Source organism: Armigeres subalbatus, unplaced genomic scaffold, assembly GCF_024139115.2.
Source record: "Armigeres subalbatus isolate Guangzhou_Male unplaced genomic scaffold, GZ_Asu_2 Contig948, whole genome shotgun sequence".
NCBI lineage: Eukaryota > Metazoa > Arthropoda > Insecta > Diptera > Culicidae > Armigeres > Armigeres subalbatus.
Genome location: NW_026943753.1, coordinates 128,364 through 149,089, shown reverse-complemented (window position 1 = coordinate 149,089; position 20,726 = coordinate 128,364). Strand labels below are relative to the sequence as shown.

Below are 20,726 nucleotides of genomic sequence, written 5' to 3'. Positions count from 1 at the left end.
TGATATACTGGCCTTGCCTCCGCGTCAGCTTGACGATGTCTCTCCGAAGGGCAGCCGATGATCCATCGCCGGCTTTGGCTTGCGTTGGACAGTACGCCGCGATGAGCGCGATTGTGTCGACTAACAGGCTTTCTTTCAAAATTATAAATGCACTCTGTGTTTATATTCTTTTAGAAAATATCAATCATAATAAATGAACCCCATATGGTACAATAAGTAATCTTGTTTATAATAAACATATTTCGTGAACATTTATTAATTTGGTCGATAATTCTGTTATTACGATACAAATCTCAAATAAATGATTCAGCCTGCACGGTCTAGGAGAAATTTGTCTTCTCCAAAAGACGTTAACCCAACTATATACCATTCGACACACCTACTATTAATATTAACCGAAATTGTTGTTTAATTGCTCTGCGTGCCAAATCTATTTATTCATTCAGCAAATTTTGCAGGACTTCAAATTACATAATTCCAAGGCCAAGCAAAACTAAAAGTTGTTAATTTTCTCACTATTATTAGTTTCGTTTATTCGCTTCTTTTCGTTTTTTACGTTCCTTCTGGTCTAGTGCGGTCGATTTCATGGTAATTACAACGTTCCATAATCTAGGTAGAGGATACTTTTGGAATCGATTATTTATAGGATTCCACTTTTTAACGTTCTTGCATATACATTCTTTATTTAGCATTAATTCATAATATAAATATGTGTGTTTCGGTATTACTCTGCTTTTGTCTAACACGAGAAAGCAGGAAGAGAAGTACGAAAACCGAATAGAGTAGTGAGGCTTGTGTGTAAGGAAGTTGTATGCTTAATTCGTAAATATACGTGTCCACATGTAGTGCTTCCGCAATTGATAGTTGATGATAAATTCTAATCTTCGTTTGAGTCCGCCGTGTTCCGAATGTTCTCTACTAGGGTCTACTAGCGAGCGAAAGGCAGGACTGCGCCTCAGATTCATCGCGTAAGACTGCCTGAAGTGATCGCTTGATTAGTAACGAAGCAGTAAACGATGAAAAAAAAAACTCAACAAAAGGGTGTGAAGTAGAAGGGAAACAGTGTGTGTCAATCGCTTCGCGCTGCAAAGAAGTGCCTGGCACTAGAAGGGGAGCGCCTACAGGGTATGAACGGCCTTGACGCTGGAACCGGACTTGACCATCGTGTCCTTGTGAAGATGGTATGTGAGCGATGCTTTCAGTCCTAATCGTTCCTTGTAAATGCGGCCGATGTTGAGGACGGCGTCACGGTTCTGATAGTTGGCAGTCCAAATGGCTAAAAAAGGAGAAAGAAAAAATAGAGTTTAATTAGTACAGATGAGTCACTACAACATTCTTCACGCTTAAAGTAAATTACACATCGCATGAATAATTTTCACACATAACGACGATGACACGAGAGAATAGCAATCTGTGTGAAAATTATGTGAAAGACATGCACAGTCGCTGTGTAATGTCTTTTATTCTTTTAATATGTGTAAGCAACTTTGCTTCGAACTGTCAAGTCCATTTTGATCGCCATGATGGCGGTTGCGCCCGGCATGCATCGCAACGAAAATTACTTTTTCTGAGTATATTCGTCATGTTTCGATACGATACAACTAAAATGTGCGACTATAAGCATCACACTTTAGTTTGGTCATATCGAAACAAATGGGGACTCCTCTGAAATAGTATAAAAATGTAGCGATAATTTTCAATAAGGCAAAGACAAAGGTGCTGTTTGAACGAGATGGCGCCACAACATTTAAAGTAAAATGAATTTCCTTGTATGGACAAATCATCCGTTCTCATCAACTACGCATCGCATCAATATGAAAGCTAGGTCAAAAAGCAACAAATAATTTTTAGATTTTTTGTACCCACGACTTGTTTCACAGTTCTAAACAATAAAAGAGATTTCATTGTACCTTCATACTAAATTCTGGCTGTATAGGGTAAGGGAGGTATTTTGGACCACCAGTTCGACGGCTCATATTTTGGACCACTGAATGCAAATTCTTCTTGGTGGTCCAAAATAAGAGCCCCGGTAAAAGTGGTCCAAAATACATCCTTCACCCTACTTTCAATTTCTTCAGGACTGTTCTCCACCTCGTGTGTGTGGAAGGAACATTGAAAGCTTACGATATCGAACAGCAGATGTCACTAGTGTATATGCAATATTACATTGATATAAACACGCAGCAACACCACCTGTCGCCTGATAATGGAAATATTGCAATTATACCATCAGGTGTAGTGGCTGTTGTTGAAAAATGTTGAAAGGGCCTCAAGCGGAATTTTTACTAGAATGCAACTGAAAAAGATATTTTAGTTACTAGATAAAGATTGTCGCTTCGGTTCCCTTTGTTCTGCTGTCCGAAACATGTGTGGTACATACCTGTCAAATCGTATGGATTTTCCTTCTTTGACATTTAGCTCCCCTATCTTCGCCAGCAAAAGATGTTCCGGACAGCGACGACAGCGACAATCTTCATCTAGTAACTAAAATATCTTTTGCAACTGACGACCTCCTATTACACTAAAATGAGTAACATGGCAGTTACTCATAAAATGTGTTGTTCCAGATTAGGCCCGTTTTGTGTGATCGAAACACAAAATTGTGTGAATGACTTTAAGCGTGTGTCCTGTGCAGGGATTGAATCCTAAAGAGAAAGAGCAAGTCTCCCACTTATCACCTCTGTATACATATACCGTCAAACGGGGTGACTTGCAACACTTGGATTTTCCACAAGTTTTTGTTTTTTTACAACAAAAATATACCCAAATATCGACCTATCTGTTTCGTTAATGGAAAGTCGAACGTCGAAAATCGTATAAGTTCGTGTAGCAGATTGAAAATAATTTCACCAAAATCGATCCCCTCTCCAGTTACAGTACCTAATTAGGTATGTAATTCCGCAAAAACTATAAAATAATAAAATTGTTTGGTTTTGAAATATCAACATTTTTGAAATTTCCCCCCCTGCGTGGTGTTTTGCAAGAGCTGATACACGATAGTTTATTTTCCAAAAACTGCTGATTCAGTTTTTAATTTTTTTTTTGCAAACTAGCATTGATTTTATGTTACAGAATTCCTTTATCATGCCACGAAACTACAAGAAACCTGCAGGAAGTCGCATGTATGCTAATTTTTCGAAGAAAACTTTGATGAAGGCAGCGGTAGAAGTTAAAAAACAAATTGTTTATCCGGGAAGCCGCTTGGCGGTACGATTTGTCCCTAACAATTTTACATGATCCTCATACAGAAAACGGGGAAGCGGGGAAAGAAAGGAAAACCGTTTTAAAAACAACTAACCAGGGAATGGTGATGGTGCACACCATTCTTAAACCGACATAAAGCACTTTCAAAACGGAGACTTAAAAATATCAATCGATCCGTTGAAATCGTAAAAAAAAAAATCGGAATGAGGGGAGGGGGATCCCTCAAGTAAGGCCCCTGCATTGACAGTGTTGAAGAATGACCCAGGATGAAAAATCACTATGATTAAGTTGTTCTAAAACATGATTGAATTCGATGAAGTGTTGCAAGTCACCCCGCAGTAGGGGTAGCTTGCAACACCCATCATTTTGATATTATTTTCATATTTTTATTATTGTTATATGTCTGATTATATGTCTAATCACTAATATTAGGACACATTAAAAGTATTATGTAGGGTGAAGTGCCCAATAGTGGACCCCCAACCAATAGTGGACCCTCCAGTCATTTTTGCATTATTACAGCACAATGCAAACATGTTGCAATGAAATTCCATCGGGAGAACCTACCTTACAGTCCTATGAATGTATTACATGCATTGGAAATGCTATGGAAAGTTAAATTAAATGATTTTTTACTATTCTATAAAAATAAACACGAGAGTGTCCATTATAGGAATATTTTGGTGGGTCCATAATAGGGAAGAAGAACGTCCCGAAACGGAACATAAAAATCAAATGAAGTGTCGACTATAGGGAAGCAAATTCCCATTATGGACCCCCAGGGGGTCTACTATAGGCCGAATTCAGTCAGACTTTAAAATGTTAATTTCAACGAATAACGTCGTGTATTTGAGTGTTTTATGTACGTACCGTGAAGAGGAGATACAGAACTTGGTATTAGATGTCAAGCAGAATAAATATGTTGAAAATTTCTACTACTTATGACAAAAAGAGCAAAATTTCGCTACTAGGGGGTCCACTATTGGGCATTTTACCCTACTAGCAGAATGAATAAATCCTTTTAATTCAGAATTATTGGGAGACAAACTTGAAAAGTGTTGCAAGTCACCCCGTTTGACGGTATGTAGCATACCGCGAGAGACTTTTTTCGCAAGCTGTCATGATAGGGAACTGATTCGGGATGCTATACCCCATAATAAATTTCCTTTAGAAAGCTCCAAATGCGGGCAGCAGTGGCTCTGATAATGCATTTCAACTTGTTCTACACAGCTGTGCAGCAACCAACACGAAAGGAGCGAAAACAAAGCGAGAATCATAATTTTTCTGTGGGGCTGCCAATCCGATTCTGTTTTTTCGCACTTGTATTATACTGCCGTTCTACGTATAATCACAGACAAACAGACGTAACAGCTAGAACAATTTGTTTTAAAATCCATCGACCAGCTATTTTACCACCACCTAACGTGCATGTTGTACGAAACAAAGTTTAGTACGACAATGTCAACAGAAGGCGCTAGTGTCAGGTGTCAAATACAAGGGTATACGATGCGCGCGCCCCTGGATGTGAAACTCGCAAGCAGTTGAATTTAAAACGACCGTTGAGCTCATGGTCGATGGGAATTTCCTCAGTGTTACGTCTGTTTGTCTGTGGTATAATTGTCCCATTTTACCTTTGATGAAAAAAACCAAAGTCGAGTCAATTTGTCCCACTAATTTAAGAATCGATTGGATCTTAAAATTTAACAAATATTTTTGGGATGTTATGAGCGTAGGAAAGACTTTTCCAGGACATAAAACGAATTACTACTTATTTAAACGGTTTTCAGTCTCTATCATCATCAAACAACAACTTAATTTTTTTTCGGTGGGACAAATTGACTTGAGTTTGAGATTTTTCATCAAAGGTAACATGGGACAATTATGCGTAGAACGGCAGTATACAAGTTTGATAAATTTGTTATCATGGCTTGTTATGATTCGGAACAGTTTTTGCCTCTCCTTTATCGTTGTTCGTTATCTATTGAGAGCGATTTCTGCAAACCCTGGTCCTGTGTTAAACTTAATTAAAAAAAACCTGGTTAATCCACCTAGCGGTGATGGTGCCTTTCTTGTGCATTATAAAAATAGTATTTTAGCCATTACTCTTGAGCCCATAGCCCAATCTGGTCAATTTTCAATAGGAAACAATGGTAGAGTATTCTGCGTCGAATGCAACTTGTTGCGAGTAAATCGGTTAAGGATAAGTGCCTAAAAAATGAGTGACATTTTCGGTAGATTCTCCCTTCGTTATCGATACCACTTTTAATAAACACATTTTCGTCAAGGAAATGTCTACTGCTTTTAACACATTGAATCAAAGCTGGTACATCATTTTAGTATGCAACTGGTATATCAGCGTACTACTTTTATTGCTAACGACTCATTGGAAGTTGAGAAATATGCATTTGACTAGATATTATATTGATTCTCTTCGGTATCATGCAGTTACGTTTTAAAAAGGGCGTAACCCCAAAACGGGCTCTACGATTTTTTTTTTCAAATTTCTTCCAGATATGCAGCTTAGCCCCAGAATTCAGCTCCGGGTGTTAGTTTTGATGGATTCTTTTTTGTTTAATAGCCGTGATAGCCTTTTCGTATACTTAGTATACAAAGCCGAAAATAAATACATAGGGGAACTGTTCCGATTTCCATCTCACTGTATATATATCCATCTCATCGCTAAACAAAGAAATACGGCACCAAATTCGTCGCTTCTTTTTGTCAACATGCGTGCTCATTGCTGAAAAAATCACAAAAATAAGAAACAAACCAAATTCCTTTCCATTGCTATGTTTTTGATGGGACGGAAATAGGAGCTATGAGATGAAGTGGCGAACCGTTCCCCTATAACATAAAGATTTAAAAAAAAACCTTCATTAAAAAATTCCTCCCAAACCAAATTCTTAAAAAAATCGTTTCATCGAATTACATTCCCCAACATTGGCATAATCGTAGGGCTGGTAGCGATGAATGCCATTCAAAATAGTGACTTTAGTGACCAACGATGACGAAAAAGTGACCAAATAGTGACTTTCAATTGCAGAAAAAGTTACCAAATAGTGACTTATGTATGAAGTATTAAACCGGGAATAGAGCTACAAGTTGCATTAACATTATTATGATATAATTCGTAGATTGCAAACTAGTGTTTTACTTTTGAAATCCTTTTCTAAAATGCTATCAGAAATCCTGAAAAGCATGGCTGGTAGCGATGAATGCCGTTCAAAATAGTGACTTTAGTAACCAACGATGACGAAAAAAGTGACCAAATAGTGACTTTTAGTTCTGAAAAAGTGACCAAATAGTAACTTCTATATGATGTTTATAACTAGATAGTGAACTGCAAATTACGTTAGCATTATATAATTCGTAGATTGATCATGTGCGGGCAGCAGGGACTATGTCCAAGGGCTTGACGATCCCTCCCCAGGCCATCTGCGAGTTGTGGGGCTTGCCTAGGATGTGGTGGGGTTTGACAGTGGGCCCTGTTAAACCTCTATAAAAAGCTGCATGTATCCGCAAGTAGGCTCCACCAAAGCGACCGTGTTCCGCTCAAAGCGCACAAGCCCAAGTCCTGGTGTTAGGTGGGACGCTAAACAGCCCTGACACGACGGCCCTCCGACGAGACAGGAGGTTTGCGCAGGCCCAATAAGCCGCCTAGAAAACCAATCATTACGAACAATATAAGAGATAATGCGACTCGATATAATCGGCAAAGACCTAGGCGACGAATACAGGATCACGATTGGAAGCTTGGAACATGGAATTGCAAGTCGCTAGGTTTCGCAGGTTGCGACAGGATGATCTACGATGAATTACATCCCCGCAACTTCGACGTCGTGGCGCTGCAGGAGATTTGCTGGACAGGACAGAAAGTGTGGAAAAGCGGGCATCGAGCGGCTACCTTCTACCAAAGCTGTGGCACCACCAACGAGCTGGGGACCGGCTTCATAGTGCTGGGTAAGATGCGCCAACGCGTGATTGGGTGGCAGCCAATCAACGCAAGGATGTGCAAGCTGAGGATTAAAGGCCGTTTCTTCAACTATAGCATCATCAACGTGCACTGCCCACACGAAGGGAGACCTGACGACGAGAAAGAAGCGTTCTACGCACAGCTGGAGCAGACATACGATGGATGCCCACTGCGGGACGTTAAAATCGTCATCGGTGACATGAACGCACAGGTAGGAAGGGAGGAAATGTATAGACCGGTCATCGGACCGGATAGTCTGCACACCGTATCGAATGACAACGGCCAACGATGCATAAACTTCGCAGCCTCCCGCGGAATGGTAGTCCGAAGCACCTTCTTTCCCCGCAAAAATATCCACAAGGCCACATGGAGATCACCTAACCAAGAAACGGAAACCAAATCGACCACGTTCTAATCGACGGTAAATTCTTCTCCGACATCACGAACGTCCGCACTTACCGCAGTGCGAATATTGAATCCGACCACTACCTCGTTGCAGTATGCCTGCGCTCAAAACTCTCGACGGTGTACAACACGCGTCGAAGTCGGACGCCGCGGCTTAACATTGGGCGGCTACAAGATGGTAGACTAGCCCAAGAATACGCGCAGCAGCTGGAAGTGGCACTTCCAACGGAAGAGCAGCTAGGCGCAGCGTCTCTTGAAGATGGCTGGAGAGATATTCGATCCGCCATTGGTAGCACCGCAACCGCTGCACTAGGCACGGTGCTACCGGATCAGAGAAACGACTGGTATGACGGCGAATGTGAGCAGAAGAGAAGAATGCAGCATGGGCGAGATTGCTGCAATATCGCACGAGGGCGAACGAGGCACGATATAAACAGACGCGGAACAGACAAAACTCGATTTTCCGGAGGAAAAAGCGCCAGCAGGAAGATCGAGACCGTGAAGAAACGGAGCATCTGTACCGCGCTAATAACACACGAAAGTTCTATGAGAAGTTAAACCGTTCACGTAAAGGCCACGTGCCACAGCCTGATATGTGTAAGGACATAAACGGGAACCTTCTTACGAACGAGCGTGAGGTGATCCGAAGGTGGCGGCAGCACTACGAAGAACACCTGAATGGCGATGTGGCAGACGAAGATGGCGGTATGGTGATGGACCTGGGAGAACGCGCGCAGGACATAATTCTACCGGCTCCGGATCTCCAGGAAATCCAGGAGGAGATTGGCCGGCTGAAGAACAACAAAGCCCCTGGGGTTGACCAACTACCAGGAGAGCTATTTAAACACGGTGGTGAGGCACTGGCTAGAGCGCTGCACTGGGTCATTACCAAGATTTGGGAGGAGGAAGTTTTGCCGCAGGAGTGGATGGAAGGTGTCGTGTGTCCCATCTACAAAAAGGGCGATAAGCTGGATTGTAGCAACTACCGCGCAATCACATTGCTGAACGCCGCCTACAAGGTACTCTCCCAAATTTTATGCCGTCGACTAGCACCAATTGCAAGGGAGTTCGTGGGGCAGTACCAGGCGGGTTCTATGGGCGAACGCTCCACCACGGACCAGGTGTTCGCCATTCGCCAAGTACTGCAGAAGTGCCGCGAATACAACGTGCCCACACATCATCTATTCATCGACTTCAAAGCCGCATATGATACAATCGATCGGGACCAGCTATGGCAGCTAATGCACGAACACGGTTTTCCGGATAAACTGATACGGTTGATCAAAGCGACGATGGATCGGGTGATGTGCGTAGTTCGAGTTTCAGGGGCATTCTCGAGTCCCTTCGAAACCCGCAGAGGGTTACGGCAAGGTGATGGTCTTTCGTGTTTGCTATTCAACATCGCTTTGGAAGGGGTAATACGAAGAGCAGGGATTGACACAAGTGGTACGATTTTCACGAAGTCCGTCCTGATATTTGGTTTCGCCGACGACATAGATATTATGGCACGTAACTTTGAGAAGATGGAGGAAGCCTACATCAGACTGAAGAGGGAAGCTAAGCGGATCGGACTAGTCATCAACACGTCGAAGACGAAGTACATGATAGGAAGAGGTTCAAGAGAAGACAATGTGAGCCACCCACCGCGAGTTTGCATCGGTGGTGACGAAATCGAGGTGGTAGCAGAATTTGTGTACTTGGGCTCACTGGTGACTGCCGAAAATGACACCAGCAGAGAAATTCGGAGACGCATAGTGGCTGGAAATCGTACGTACTTTGGACTCCGCAAGACGCTCCGATCGAATAGAGTTCGCCGCCGTACCAAACTGACAATCTACAAAACGCTAATTAGACCGGTAGTCCTCTACGGACACGAGACCTGGACGATGCTCGTGGAGGACCAACGCGCACTTGGAGTTTTCGAAAGGAAAGTGCTGCGTACCATCTATGGTGGGGTGCAGATGGCGGACAGTACGTGGAGGAGGCGAATGAACCACGAGTTGCATCAGCTGTTGGGAGAACCATCCATCGTTCACACCGCGAAAATCGGACGACTGCGATGGGCCGGGCACGTAGCCAGAATGTCGGACAGTAACCCGGTGAAAATGGTTCTCGACAACGATCCGACGGGCACAAGAAGGCGAGGTGCGCAGCGGGCAAGGTGGATCGATCAGGTGGAAGATGACTTGCGGACCCTCCGTAGACTGCGTGGTTGGCGACGTGTAGCCATGGACCGAGCCGAATGGAGAAGACTCTTATATACCGCACAGGCCACTTCGGCCTTAGTCTGATTAAATAAATAAATAAATGTCGAACTCAAATTGAGGAACTGAATTCAGTAAATACTTTACACCTTATGTGGGTACCTGGCCATTCTTCCATAGCTGGAAACGAATTGGCTGATGAGTTAGCTCGTAATGGAGCATCGCATGACTTTATTGGTCCTGAGCCAGCTATTCCAATATCCAAGTGTTGGGTGAAGCTTTTGATCAACTCTTGGGCTGTCACTCAGCACCAGGCTTGTAAATATTCGGCAGCACTGGATAAAGGTGATGTTTTTTTATTTCATTTTTTTATTTTTTTCCTTTGCTTTGAAATCAACTTCACATTCCCGGAGAGGCAGAAAAGTAAACAACAGAACTCACATCATCCACTGCGCCGCGAAGATGAAATTTACCACAGCAAAATGTACACATTCACCCAGCAAATTGAAAAAAATCACCACGCGTTTAAATGGGCCACTCACAGTCATACAGTAAGGCGCGAACTGAGTAGCATGTCAGAGCGACTTGTGAGTGGCTGAATGCGAAATTGAATGGTCGGTGTTGGAAATGATTTTCGGCTGCACTCAGTCGCACTCACCACGGCGGCGAAGAAGGCGGCTGCAGATTATACTGAGATCCATGTTTTCACTGCATTGACTGTGAAATATTTCTACCCTGCTCAGCACAAATGGCATTGGAGTAGTCTGGATTCATGTCATCAAACAAAATTGTACATCCGGAAGCCATCTCCGGTAGTAGCAAGCTATTTAGCTAATCTGTCTAAACAGGATTGCAGTGTCTTAGTCAAGGCCTTGACAGGTCACTGCCGACTGAACTATCACATGGCAAATATTCAACGCGTTGAATCATCTGTGCACAATAGGAGATCATCAGTTGCATTCTACCAAAAAATCCGCTTGAGGCCCTTTCAAAACATGTTAACAACAGCCACTACACCTGATGGTATAATTGCAATATTTCCATTATCAGGCGACAGGTGGTGTTGCTGCGTGTTTGTATTAATGTAATATTGCATATACACTAGTGGCATCTGCTGTTCGATATCGTAAGCTTTCAATGTTCCTTCCACACACACGAGGTGGAGAACAGGTCCGAAGAAATTGAAAGTATACAGCTAGAATTTAGTATGGAGGTACAGTGAAATCTCTTTCATTGTTTAGAACTGTAAAACAAGTCGTGGGTACAAAAAATCTAAAAATTATTTGTTGCTTTTTGACCTGGCTTTCATATTGATGCGATGCGTAGTTGATGAGAACGGATGATTTGTCCATACAAGGAAATTCATTTTACTTTAAATGTTGTGGCGCCATCTCGTTCAAACAGCACCTTTGTCTTTGCCCTATTGCGCTTCCAAATATTTGGTAAACACTTACTTAGTGAAATTGACTTCAGAAACCTGAACCTTCAGAGTATTTTGTTGTTCATAACCCGTTGTGGTAAGAAGCTATAAGCTCTTGTACGCTTATGCGTTGTATGCCCTCTTCAGGGCCCTTTTCCAAACATTCCCTTTGTTCTCCCATCCACATTCCTTTCCTTTGTGTTCACGTCCTTTTCCGTCAGGTGTGTGATGAAAAAGTCTATGAAGGCGATGGCACAAATCTCCCAAATTGAGGTGTACGTTCCCCTGGAGCCGACGTTCTGATACCTGATACCTGCTGCTCGCTTGCGGTGTCAATCGAATCTGTATCTTCATTACTTTCATCTACTTCCTTTCACTTTGAGTAGTATAATTATCACCGAAAAAATCCAATAAATTAATTTCGATAAAGTAACGCGGTGATCAAAGCTTTCCTAATTACATCATCTATTTATCGACTTCAAAGCCGCATACAATCAATCGGAACCAGCTATGGCAGCTAATGCACGAACATGGATTTCCGGATAAACTGATACGGTTGATCAAGGCGACGATGGATCAGGTGATGTGCGTAGTTCGAGTTTCAGGGGCATTTTCGAGTCCCTTCGAAACGCGCAGTGGGTTACGGTAAGGTGATGGTCTATCGTTTCTGCTATTCAATATCGCTTTGGAGGGAGTAATACGAATGACAGGGATTGACACGAGTGGTACGATTTTCACGAAATCCGTCCAGTTATTTGGTTTCGCCGACGACATTGATATCATGGCACGTAACTTTGAGAGGATGGAGAAAGTCTACATCAGAATAAAAAGCGAAGCTAAACGGATTGGACTAGTCATCAACACGTCGAAAACGAAGTACATGATAGGAAGAGGCTCAAGAGAGGTCAATGTAAGCCACCCACCACGAGTTTCTATCGGTGGTGACAAAATCGAGGTGGTTGAAGAATTCGTGTACTTGGGCTCCGATAACGATACCAGCAGAAAAATTCGGAGACGCATCATGGCAGGAAATCGTACGTACTTTGGACTCCGCAAAACGCTCCGATCGAATAGAGTTCGCCGCCGTACCAAACTGACTATCTACAAAACGCTTATTAGACCGGTAGTTCTCTACGGACACGAGACCTGGACGATGCTCGTGGAGGCCCAACGCACACTGGGAGTTTTCGAAAGGAAAGTGCTGCGTACCATCTATGGTGGGCTGCAGATGGCGGACGGTACGTGGAAGAGGCGAATGAACCACGAGTTGTATCAACTGTTGGGAGAACCGTTCACACCGCGAAAATAGAAAGACTGCGGTGGGTCGGGCACGTAGCCAGAATTTCGGACAGTAATCCGGTAAAAATGGTTCTCGACAATGATCCGACGGGAACAAGAAGGCGATGTGAACAGCGGGCAAGGTGGATCGATCAGGTGGAGGACGATTTGCGGATCCTCCGCAGACTGCGTGGTTGGCGAAGTGCAGCCATGGACCGAGCTGAATGGAGAGACTTTTATGTATTGCACAGGCCTCCGACTGTGGGGTCTGCCTAGGATGTGGTGGGGTTCGACAGTGGGCTCTGTTGAACTTCTATAAAAAGCTTCATGTGTCCCCAAGCAGACCCTATCGAAGCGACCGTGTGCCGCCCAAAGCGCACTAGCCTAGTCCCGGTGTTGGGTGGGACTTTAAACAAATTTGACCCGACTGATCGAGCGTCTGTCCACCAAGGAGGCGCGGCTGCAACAGCGTCTGTTCTGGCATCCAGCGGCTGAGTATGAAATGTTATTCCCCGGAAGCTATACCTAAGATGGCAGCCCCATCCCGGTGGATAGGGAACCTTGGGCCAACAACCTACTGTTCCCGAAACATCAATTTGTTCGAGAATCCGATAATGAAAGAATACGGACTGATTCTACGGCGACGACTCTTAGCGCGAAACAACGGACACGAATAGGAACATGGAACGTTTTAACCCTAGCCCAGCAGGGTAAATTGGTACAACTTGCCAATGAGGCACGCCGCATGAAGCTTGAGATCCTGGGACTGAGTGAAGTCCGTTGGCCAAACTTTGGAGAACACAGAACGCCGTCGGGACAAGTTCTGCTATACTCTGGTTTACGAGGTGAACACGCTCCCCGGCATCGCGGAGTTGGCTTCCTACTAAGCGCTCAGGCACACTCTGCGCTTATGAAGTGGGAACCTATAAGTGAAAGGATAATCGTTGCCAGATTTAGAACACGGGTCCGAAACCTTACTATAATCCAATGTTATGCGCCAACCGATGCTGCCGATCTGCAAGACAAAGAGAACTTCTACAGTCAACTCAATGCCGTCGTAGATAGAATTCCGAAGGGTGATATCAAGATCTGTTTGGGCGACTTCAATGTGAAGATCGGATCCAACAACTCGAACCATGAGTGCATTATGGGACGCCGGCCGTGGTCTCGGAGAAATGAGCGAAACGGAGAGCTGTTCGCAGAATTTTGTGGTAATAACGACATGGTGATCGGGGGATCGCTCTTCCCTCATCGACCAGTTCACAAGGTCACGTGGGTCTCCCGTGACGGCTTTACAGAAAATCAAATCGACCACATCTGCATCAGCCGAAAATGGAAACGGAGCCTTCTTGATGTACGGAATAAACGTAGTGCCGATGTCGCGTCTGATTATCACCTCCTCATCGGCGAAATACGCCTTCGCATTGCGCGCATTCGTCGGCAGGACGAAAGAGTTGGATGACGATTCAACACACGCCGACTGGAAGATGCCACGGTGAAACGGTCCTTCGTTGAAGAACTGGAGACGCGTGCTGCAGATATTCCGGAAGGTGGCAGCGTGGAAGACCAATGGACCGCCATCAAGAATGCCTTCATCGCCACCAGCGAGAACAATCTGGGTGAACTACGCACCCAGAGAAAACAATGGATCACCGATGAGACCTGGAGGAAGATAGAGGAGCGAAGAGAAGCCAAAGCCGCGATAGAGCGATCGAAAACCAGAGGAGCCAAAGTCTTAGCCCGTCAACGATACACGGCTCTTGAGAAGGAAGTAAAACGCTCTTGTCGACGGGACAAGCGAGCGTGGGCAGACTCTCTGGCCGACGAAGGAGAGAGAGCCGCCGCAACCGGTGACATTCGCCTCCTCTACGATATCTCACGACGCTTAAGCGGGGCGAAGATGAATGCAATGATGCCTGTGAAAGACGCGAATGATCAGTTATTGACCGACCCAACTGACCAGCTGAAACGCTGGTTCGAGCACTTCGAACAACTTTTTCAAGTGCCAACCAGGCCATCACCACCTCGGCATGATCTGCTTAGGATCCGACGTATAACGCGTGTCAATACCGAAGCTCCATCACCGCTAGTGATTCAAACAGCCATCTAAAGTATGATTTCGAATAAAGCCCCAGGGGTCGATCGCATATCAGCCGAGATGCTCAAAGCTGACCTCATGACATCCGCTCAACTACTGCATCGTTTATTTCGTAATATCTGGGACACCGCAACTTTCCCGGTCGACTGGATGCAAGGTATCTTAGTGAAGGTGCCCAAAAAGGGTGACCTGACTGTATGCGATAACTGGCGAGGCATTATGTTGCTGTGTACCGTTCTCAAAGTTCTGTGCAAAATTATCCTAGCCCGGATTCAGGAGAAGATCGATGCGACTCTCCGGCGGCAGCAAGCCGGATTCCGTGCCGGAAGATCCTGTGTGAACCATATTGTCACGCTCCGCATAATTCTGGAGCAGGTCAACGAGTTCCAAGAGTCCCTTTACTTGGTATTCATTGACTACGAAAAAGCTTTCGACCGTCTCAATCACGAGAATATGTGGGGCGCCCTGAGACGCAAGGGGGTTCCTGAGAAAATCATCGGCATCATCGAAGCACAGTACGAGGCCTTTTCGTGTAGAGTGCTGCACAATGAATGGGGTCCTGTCCGACCCTATCCGGGTCGTAGCTGGTGTGAGGCAAGGATGTATCCTATCACCGTTACTGTTCCTCATCGTAATCGATGAGATTCTGGTAGATGCGATTGACCGTGAACCAAACCGCGGGCTGTTATGGCAGCCTATAACCATGGAGCACCTAAACGACTTCGAATTGGCGGATGACGTTGCACTCCTCGCGCAACGGCGCTCTGATATTCAGAGTAAGCTCAACGACCTTGCCGATCGCTCCTCCTCGGTAGGTTTAGTCATCAACGTCAACAAAACCAAATCGTTGGATGTAAACACGGTGACCCCTTCCAGTTTCACAGTAGCCGGGCAACCAGTGGAGAATGTTGAAAGCTTCCAATATCTTGGTAGCCAAATGGCGTCAGACGGCGGTACCAAGATCGACATAGGCGCACGGATCAAGAAAGCAAGGGCTGCCTTTGCGAGTTTAAGAAATATCTGGAAAAACAGGCAGATAGGTGAACGCACCAAAATACGAATTTTCAACTCTAACGTGAAATCTGTGCTGTTATACGCTAGCGAAACATGGTGTGTATCAGTGGAGAACACTCAACGGCTGCAGGTGTTCATTAACAGATGCCTGCGGTATATAATTCGGGCCTGGTGGCCTCACAACTGGATCTCAAACAACGAGCTCCATCGTCGTTGTCACCAGAGGCCGATAGCAACAGAAATTCGGGATCTGAAGTGGGGCTGGGTCGGCCACACTCTACGTAGGGGCGGAAACGAAATCTGTAAGCAAGCATTAGACTGGAACCCAGCGGGACATCGCAGCAGAGGCAGACCCAGAGGCTCATGGCGGCGAAGCCTCAATAAAGAAATAAAAGAAGTCGACCGAAATCTAACCTGGCAACAGGTTAAAGCGATAGCCGGGCATCGCTCAGGATGGAGATCTTTCAAGTCGGCCCTTTGCACCACCGGAGGTGTACAGGATCCATAAGTAAGTAAAAAAAACAGGCCTCCGACCTTAGTCTGGCAGTAAATAAAATAAATACAAATATTTAATCAAAATTATGTCCTACTGGACTCCGAAAAATCAAGGGGGGGATAATAAAAAATAAATATTAAGATGGAAAAAATCATTAAAATTCCTCGGATTTGTTAAAGAATGTTTTGAAAATCCTCAAAATCATTCAACATTTTTGTTGTGGCCCCCTCAAAGTATAATTTTTGGGCAAAAAAAAGAAGAGGGGGGGGGAGACATAATTGTTTTTAAATATTCGTATCGGCATTATTGAGTTTAAGAAACTTTTCTCTGCGTTAGGTATAGTAAAATTCAAATTAGAACTGGGCTCTGGTCAAATTTTCAGCAAAATCGGTTAACGGGCAACCGAGATCTAGAGCTCCAAAGTTGACCATTTTGTATGAAAAACGGCAAATTTGCACTTTATTATGCATAGGGGCAGTAGGGGCAATATGAACATACGGGGCAATATGAGCCACCCTAATTTTGAGCTTATTGACAAGTTTTATCATGTAAAAGTTATATGACCTTTAAGAGGATGCTCCACATATGCATCAACGTGAAAACCGCATTAAAATTCAATTCAAACATGAAAATACACTTGAAAATGTAAATTTTCGCTGCATAGGCAAAATTATTATAAGATTTCAAGTTTATAAATAAGGTTTTGACACAAAACTGATTAAAATACAGGTCAAAAATACACCACAATCAAAAGATATATTAAAATTGAATATTATGCACACATGTTTATATTGATATAAATCTGAATTTATCATAAAACTTTTTTTTCCCAGAACCAGTCTCTATGGGGCAATATGGGCATACCTGCATAGAACAAGATATCTGGCCTTAAAATGCGAACAAGTTCAAATTTCAGTAGTCAAATACAAGAATATTATCATATATGTAAGATTCATTACGGAAAAAAATACAACAGCGCATTACTGCGATAGAAACATAAAAAATGACCATTGACCAATTGAAATGTGGCTGTTCAAACGGTGAAGAGTGGCAAATCAGTTCAGTCCGCTGTTGTGCAGTTTTTTCATTTTATTTGGCATGGAATACTCACAACTGTTGTAGTAATATCATATTCTTCCATATTACTATACTTTTTTCGCCTAAATAAAGGTTTTGGAAGGGTGGCCCATACTGCCCCAAATGGTGGCTCATATTGCCCCGTATAGTCGGGAACACACATTGAAATCAATACATTTTCAAGTGCATTCCAACAATTTTCAAACGCATTTTTTGTCATTCATCGACGTAATATGAAAGGTAAAAACCTCTAGTATAAGTCAACTACATTTTAACGGTGTTTTTATGAGCTTTTTAGCGCTTTTCGGAACGATTTCCTTAGGTGGCCCATATTGCCCCGATCACCCCTACCAGTGTAGTTTGGTAAGCAAAAAGTAAACCTTATTCAAAGTAAACTAAAGTGGAGAAATAGATAAAGTCGCGTTCGTCAATTATTATATGTATACCCAAAATGGAATATTTCATCGGATGTAATCCTACTTTCTACTACCAAACTTACCAATTTTGTCTCCTTTAGGGCGAACGTTCACCACAGCTCCGCAAATTTCGTCTGAACTTTCGAATGCCTCTCCAATAAGACACAAAATCTGCAATCAAGAAAATTAACATTCGTTAGCGATACAAAGTTGAAAAAAACTCGCAGTCCTCTTACCGTATCCAGCCAGTACTTGTCCAAATCCTGGCGCTGCCCTCGCGGCACATTGACCATCCATCGGCCTCCGCGTTTATTACCTTCATCTTCCCACATGGGGCGGATGCCCGTTTTGAAGAGGGAATAATCGCTACCGACTTTGATATCGGCCGGGCTCTTGATGTGGTTGTATAGGCTCCAGAAGTCCTCTACGGTGGAAAAGCTGGTCACCTCGTTCAGGGTGTCCTCCCATGATTTGGACCGGTCCGGTTCCTGATACCACAGCGTCCACGTGAACTGCAGCGGGTGCTTGATCAATGATTCTGGATCGACGACGACTCCCTGTTCGGCGTGGTTCTGCTCGGCATTCTCTGCTTGCTGAAATGGGGGAGTATTTGCGGTTAAAATCGGCCAATTTCACTGCGAATATACGACTAACGAAATAATTATAATCGTATTTGTAAGGATCTGCGTATTCTGATTGGAAATCTTCGTAAGGCGGACGAACAGCGGCATAGTCTTGAAAGCTGGGATGAAGTTTTCTCATGAAACGATTTCTACCGTTTAAAATCATGTTACTTTCAATCACTGATAATTATTAACTTTGGTGTGAACAGAGAAATCGAGAGAAAATTGTCTTTCTCCGCTGAAATTGAAAGTTCAGGCTTGTGTTTGAGTAACAGAAAATGACAAGATTTGATCAAGCTACTGCGATTAAAAAATTCAAATTCGTAAACCATGTAGAGAGCCATGGATTTTCAATCTGTGGTTAAACATTATACAAAGGAATGTACACTTAAAAAAATTTAATGTTATTTATTATTAAGATTTCTAATACTTTTTTGCCAAAGCAGGCGCTTAATGATATGTATAAGAAAAAACTTATACATCGCATTAGTCACATACATCCCGAAACTTATACTTTTCATTAACTTATGATTGTTATTAGCTTTTTGATATGGGATCATTCATTAGGTGGCATAATGAAGAGTATAAGTATTTTCGAATGGTTTTTTGCCATAACATATAAGGTTATTTTTTTACGTGTAGGAATTATACAAAACTATGTAATGTAAATTTCCTCGACCTGAAATAAAATGTAACCCATAGTTGTAGTAAGAGATTAACAATAATGTGAAAGCTAACGAAAATATTTAATATTTTAACAAATAACAATAATTTTCTCTTGTGTTCAATAAATTTCTACACCTGATTTAAAATCTTGACTAATATTATTAATAATAATATAATTAATATTAATAATAATATCTCGAGCAACATATGATTAGGGCCGAAAAACCAACAAAGCTGAACCGAGAAAAATGAGGTTCAAATTTTCTAAGACTAATTTAATTCATTTATTGAAGTGGAAACTCATTTCATTGCCAAAACCATGTCAATACTATACGTAAAAGGTTATATTATAACAGCACATCAAGATTAATTGAAAAACTATTCGAAATCTACAAAATTTCAGCTAAAACAAAAATCGCGCCGTTTACTCGCATCACCGGCAACACGTCTGGTTTTTAAGCCGTTTGCTCAAAGCTACTAACACCATCGGATTTGTTTAGATTTGTTAGCCAGATCAGTTCTACTATGCGATATATCGAAAACCTAATAAGAATATAGATTTTAAAATAAGTTGAAGCTAGTTTTTCTAAATAAACAATATAAAGTGAACGGCCTAAAAACCAAAGCAAACATTCCGCATGGTAGTTAAGGGCGCCAATAAAGGACTTAAAAACCACTATGGTGCAAATGGTTCATGAGACGTTCACTCAAAATAGCAATTAATGTGTTTCTTAAGAGATATCAAGTACGGAGTTATAACTAGCATGACGAATAATTTACAAAGCAATCGTTCATGCCAGAAAATCAAAAATCATGGTTTTGGTTTATAAGCCGTAATCATATGTTACGCGAGATATAATTAATATTAATTTTATTTACAATGTGAAAACTCCAACACTGTTAATTAAAAAAAAATCAACTGGCATCCCTGCGCGAGCCATTAGCGAATGCAACACGCACGCAATGAACGACAGTGCGATCACGGATGATGATGCATGGCACCGGGACGAGACACCGACAATTGGAAGAAAAGCGGGGCGGAGGACAATTTAGCGCCCCTCTTTTGGGACGAACGATCCAATATGGTTGTGCAGCAGTGCGACGAGGAGCATTATGCAAAGAGCAGAAAGTTCCCCTCCCATGCAATCACTTTCATCCACTACATTTTTCAAGATTCCGAAAGCCGCCGACCGACCGTCCATTCTTCTCGCTCTGCAGCAAGTGGAAAAGGAACATTACCTCAACTTCTTCGTTCGATTTGCCAGCCATTGTGTTGATCGTGGTTTGCCGTGACTCGTTCTTTTCCCGGATGTTTCAAGCTTCAGGACAAGTCTTGCAGGATAGATAAATCACCTTCTCACGCACCCGTACACGGCAGCACTTATATTTCACGAACCGGATAATCACTTCGATTAAAATACTTCAAAAAGAAAAATTAGATTTGTCACACGCAGGGCGCCGTCACTCGAAGAGCCCACGACCGCCGCCACACACGAATGAAAGAGGGAAACTTCTCGCGACTGACACGCGATAACCGTGCCGAATCCCGATGATGTGTGTGAAAGTGGGAAACAAAACGTGCGGATGAAAGAGCGGAGAACGGAAAAGAACGATGACATTTACGGATCGGTTTGACAGCGAAAGGTTACGTGGCTGCGTGCCTTTCGAGGGGTCGGGTTTCATTTTTTTTGCTGACACACGGAGAAATAAACAGCATAACAAATACAGTATTCGCCTGCTAATCCGATATTGTCGGCGTAGCACCAACTTACACACCTACTTTATTTTACCGGAGTCGGTAAAATTTTACTGAGTTTTTGGACTACGGTTCGCCCAGTAATTTCAACAGCAA

The 20,726-nt window shown here is 43.1% G+C and overlaps 1 protein-coding gene across 2 annotated transcripts; it reads right to left on the bottom strand.

Annotated features, from left to right (window-relative positions):
- Nucleotides 1-159: 159 nt before the first annotated feature.
- Nucleotides 160-20,434, bottom strand: LOC134204909 (eukaryotic translation initiation factor 4E1-like). 2 transcript variants are annotated; one of them, XR_009978012.1, is made up of 5 exons: nucleotides 20,114-20,434; nucleotides 17,822-18,178; nucleotides 17,669-17,756; nucleotides 1,036-1,276; nucleotides 160-978 (listed from the first exon to the last, which is right to left on the bottom strand). XR_009978012.1 is itself a non-coding variant. In XM_062679716.1 (4 exons), exons 1-4 carry the CDS (start codon nucleotides 20,141-20,143, stop codon nucleotides 1,119-1,121), a joined length of 633 nt encoding a protein of 210 aa, XP_062535700.1. In that variant the 5' UTR covers nucleotides 20,144-20,433; the 3' UTR covers nucleotides 160-1,118. The 2 variants fall into 2 exon arrangements, 1 of the variants encoding a protein (XP_062535700.1); XM_062679716.1 differs by having other exon boundaries at nucleotides 160-1,276; nucleotides 20,114-20,433.
- Nucleotides 20,435-20,726: the final 292 nt, after the last annotated feature.

Bases quoted from the DNA above. Each gene is read 5' to 3' on its own strand.
- LOC134204909 (XM_062679716.1), bottom strand. From the start codon at position 20,143: ATGGCTGGCAAATCGAACGAAGAAGTTGAG. The intron at 17,757-17,821 runs GTAAGAGGACTG...TCTTGATTGCAG, and splicing joins ACAAGTACTGGCTGGATACG to ATTTTGTGTCTTATTGGAGA. The intron at 1,277-17,668 runs GTAAGTTTGGTA...CTCCTTTTTTAG, and splicing joins CCCTAAAGGAGACAAAATTG to CCATTTGGACTGCCAACTAT.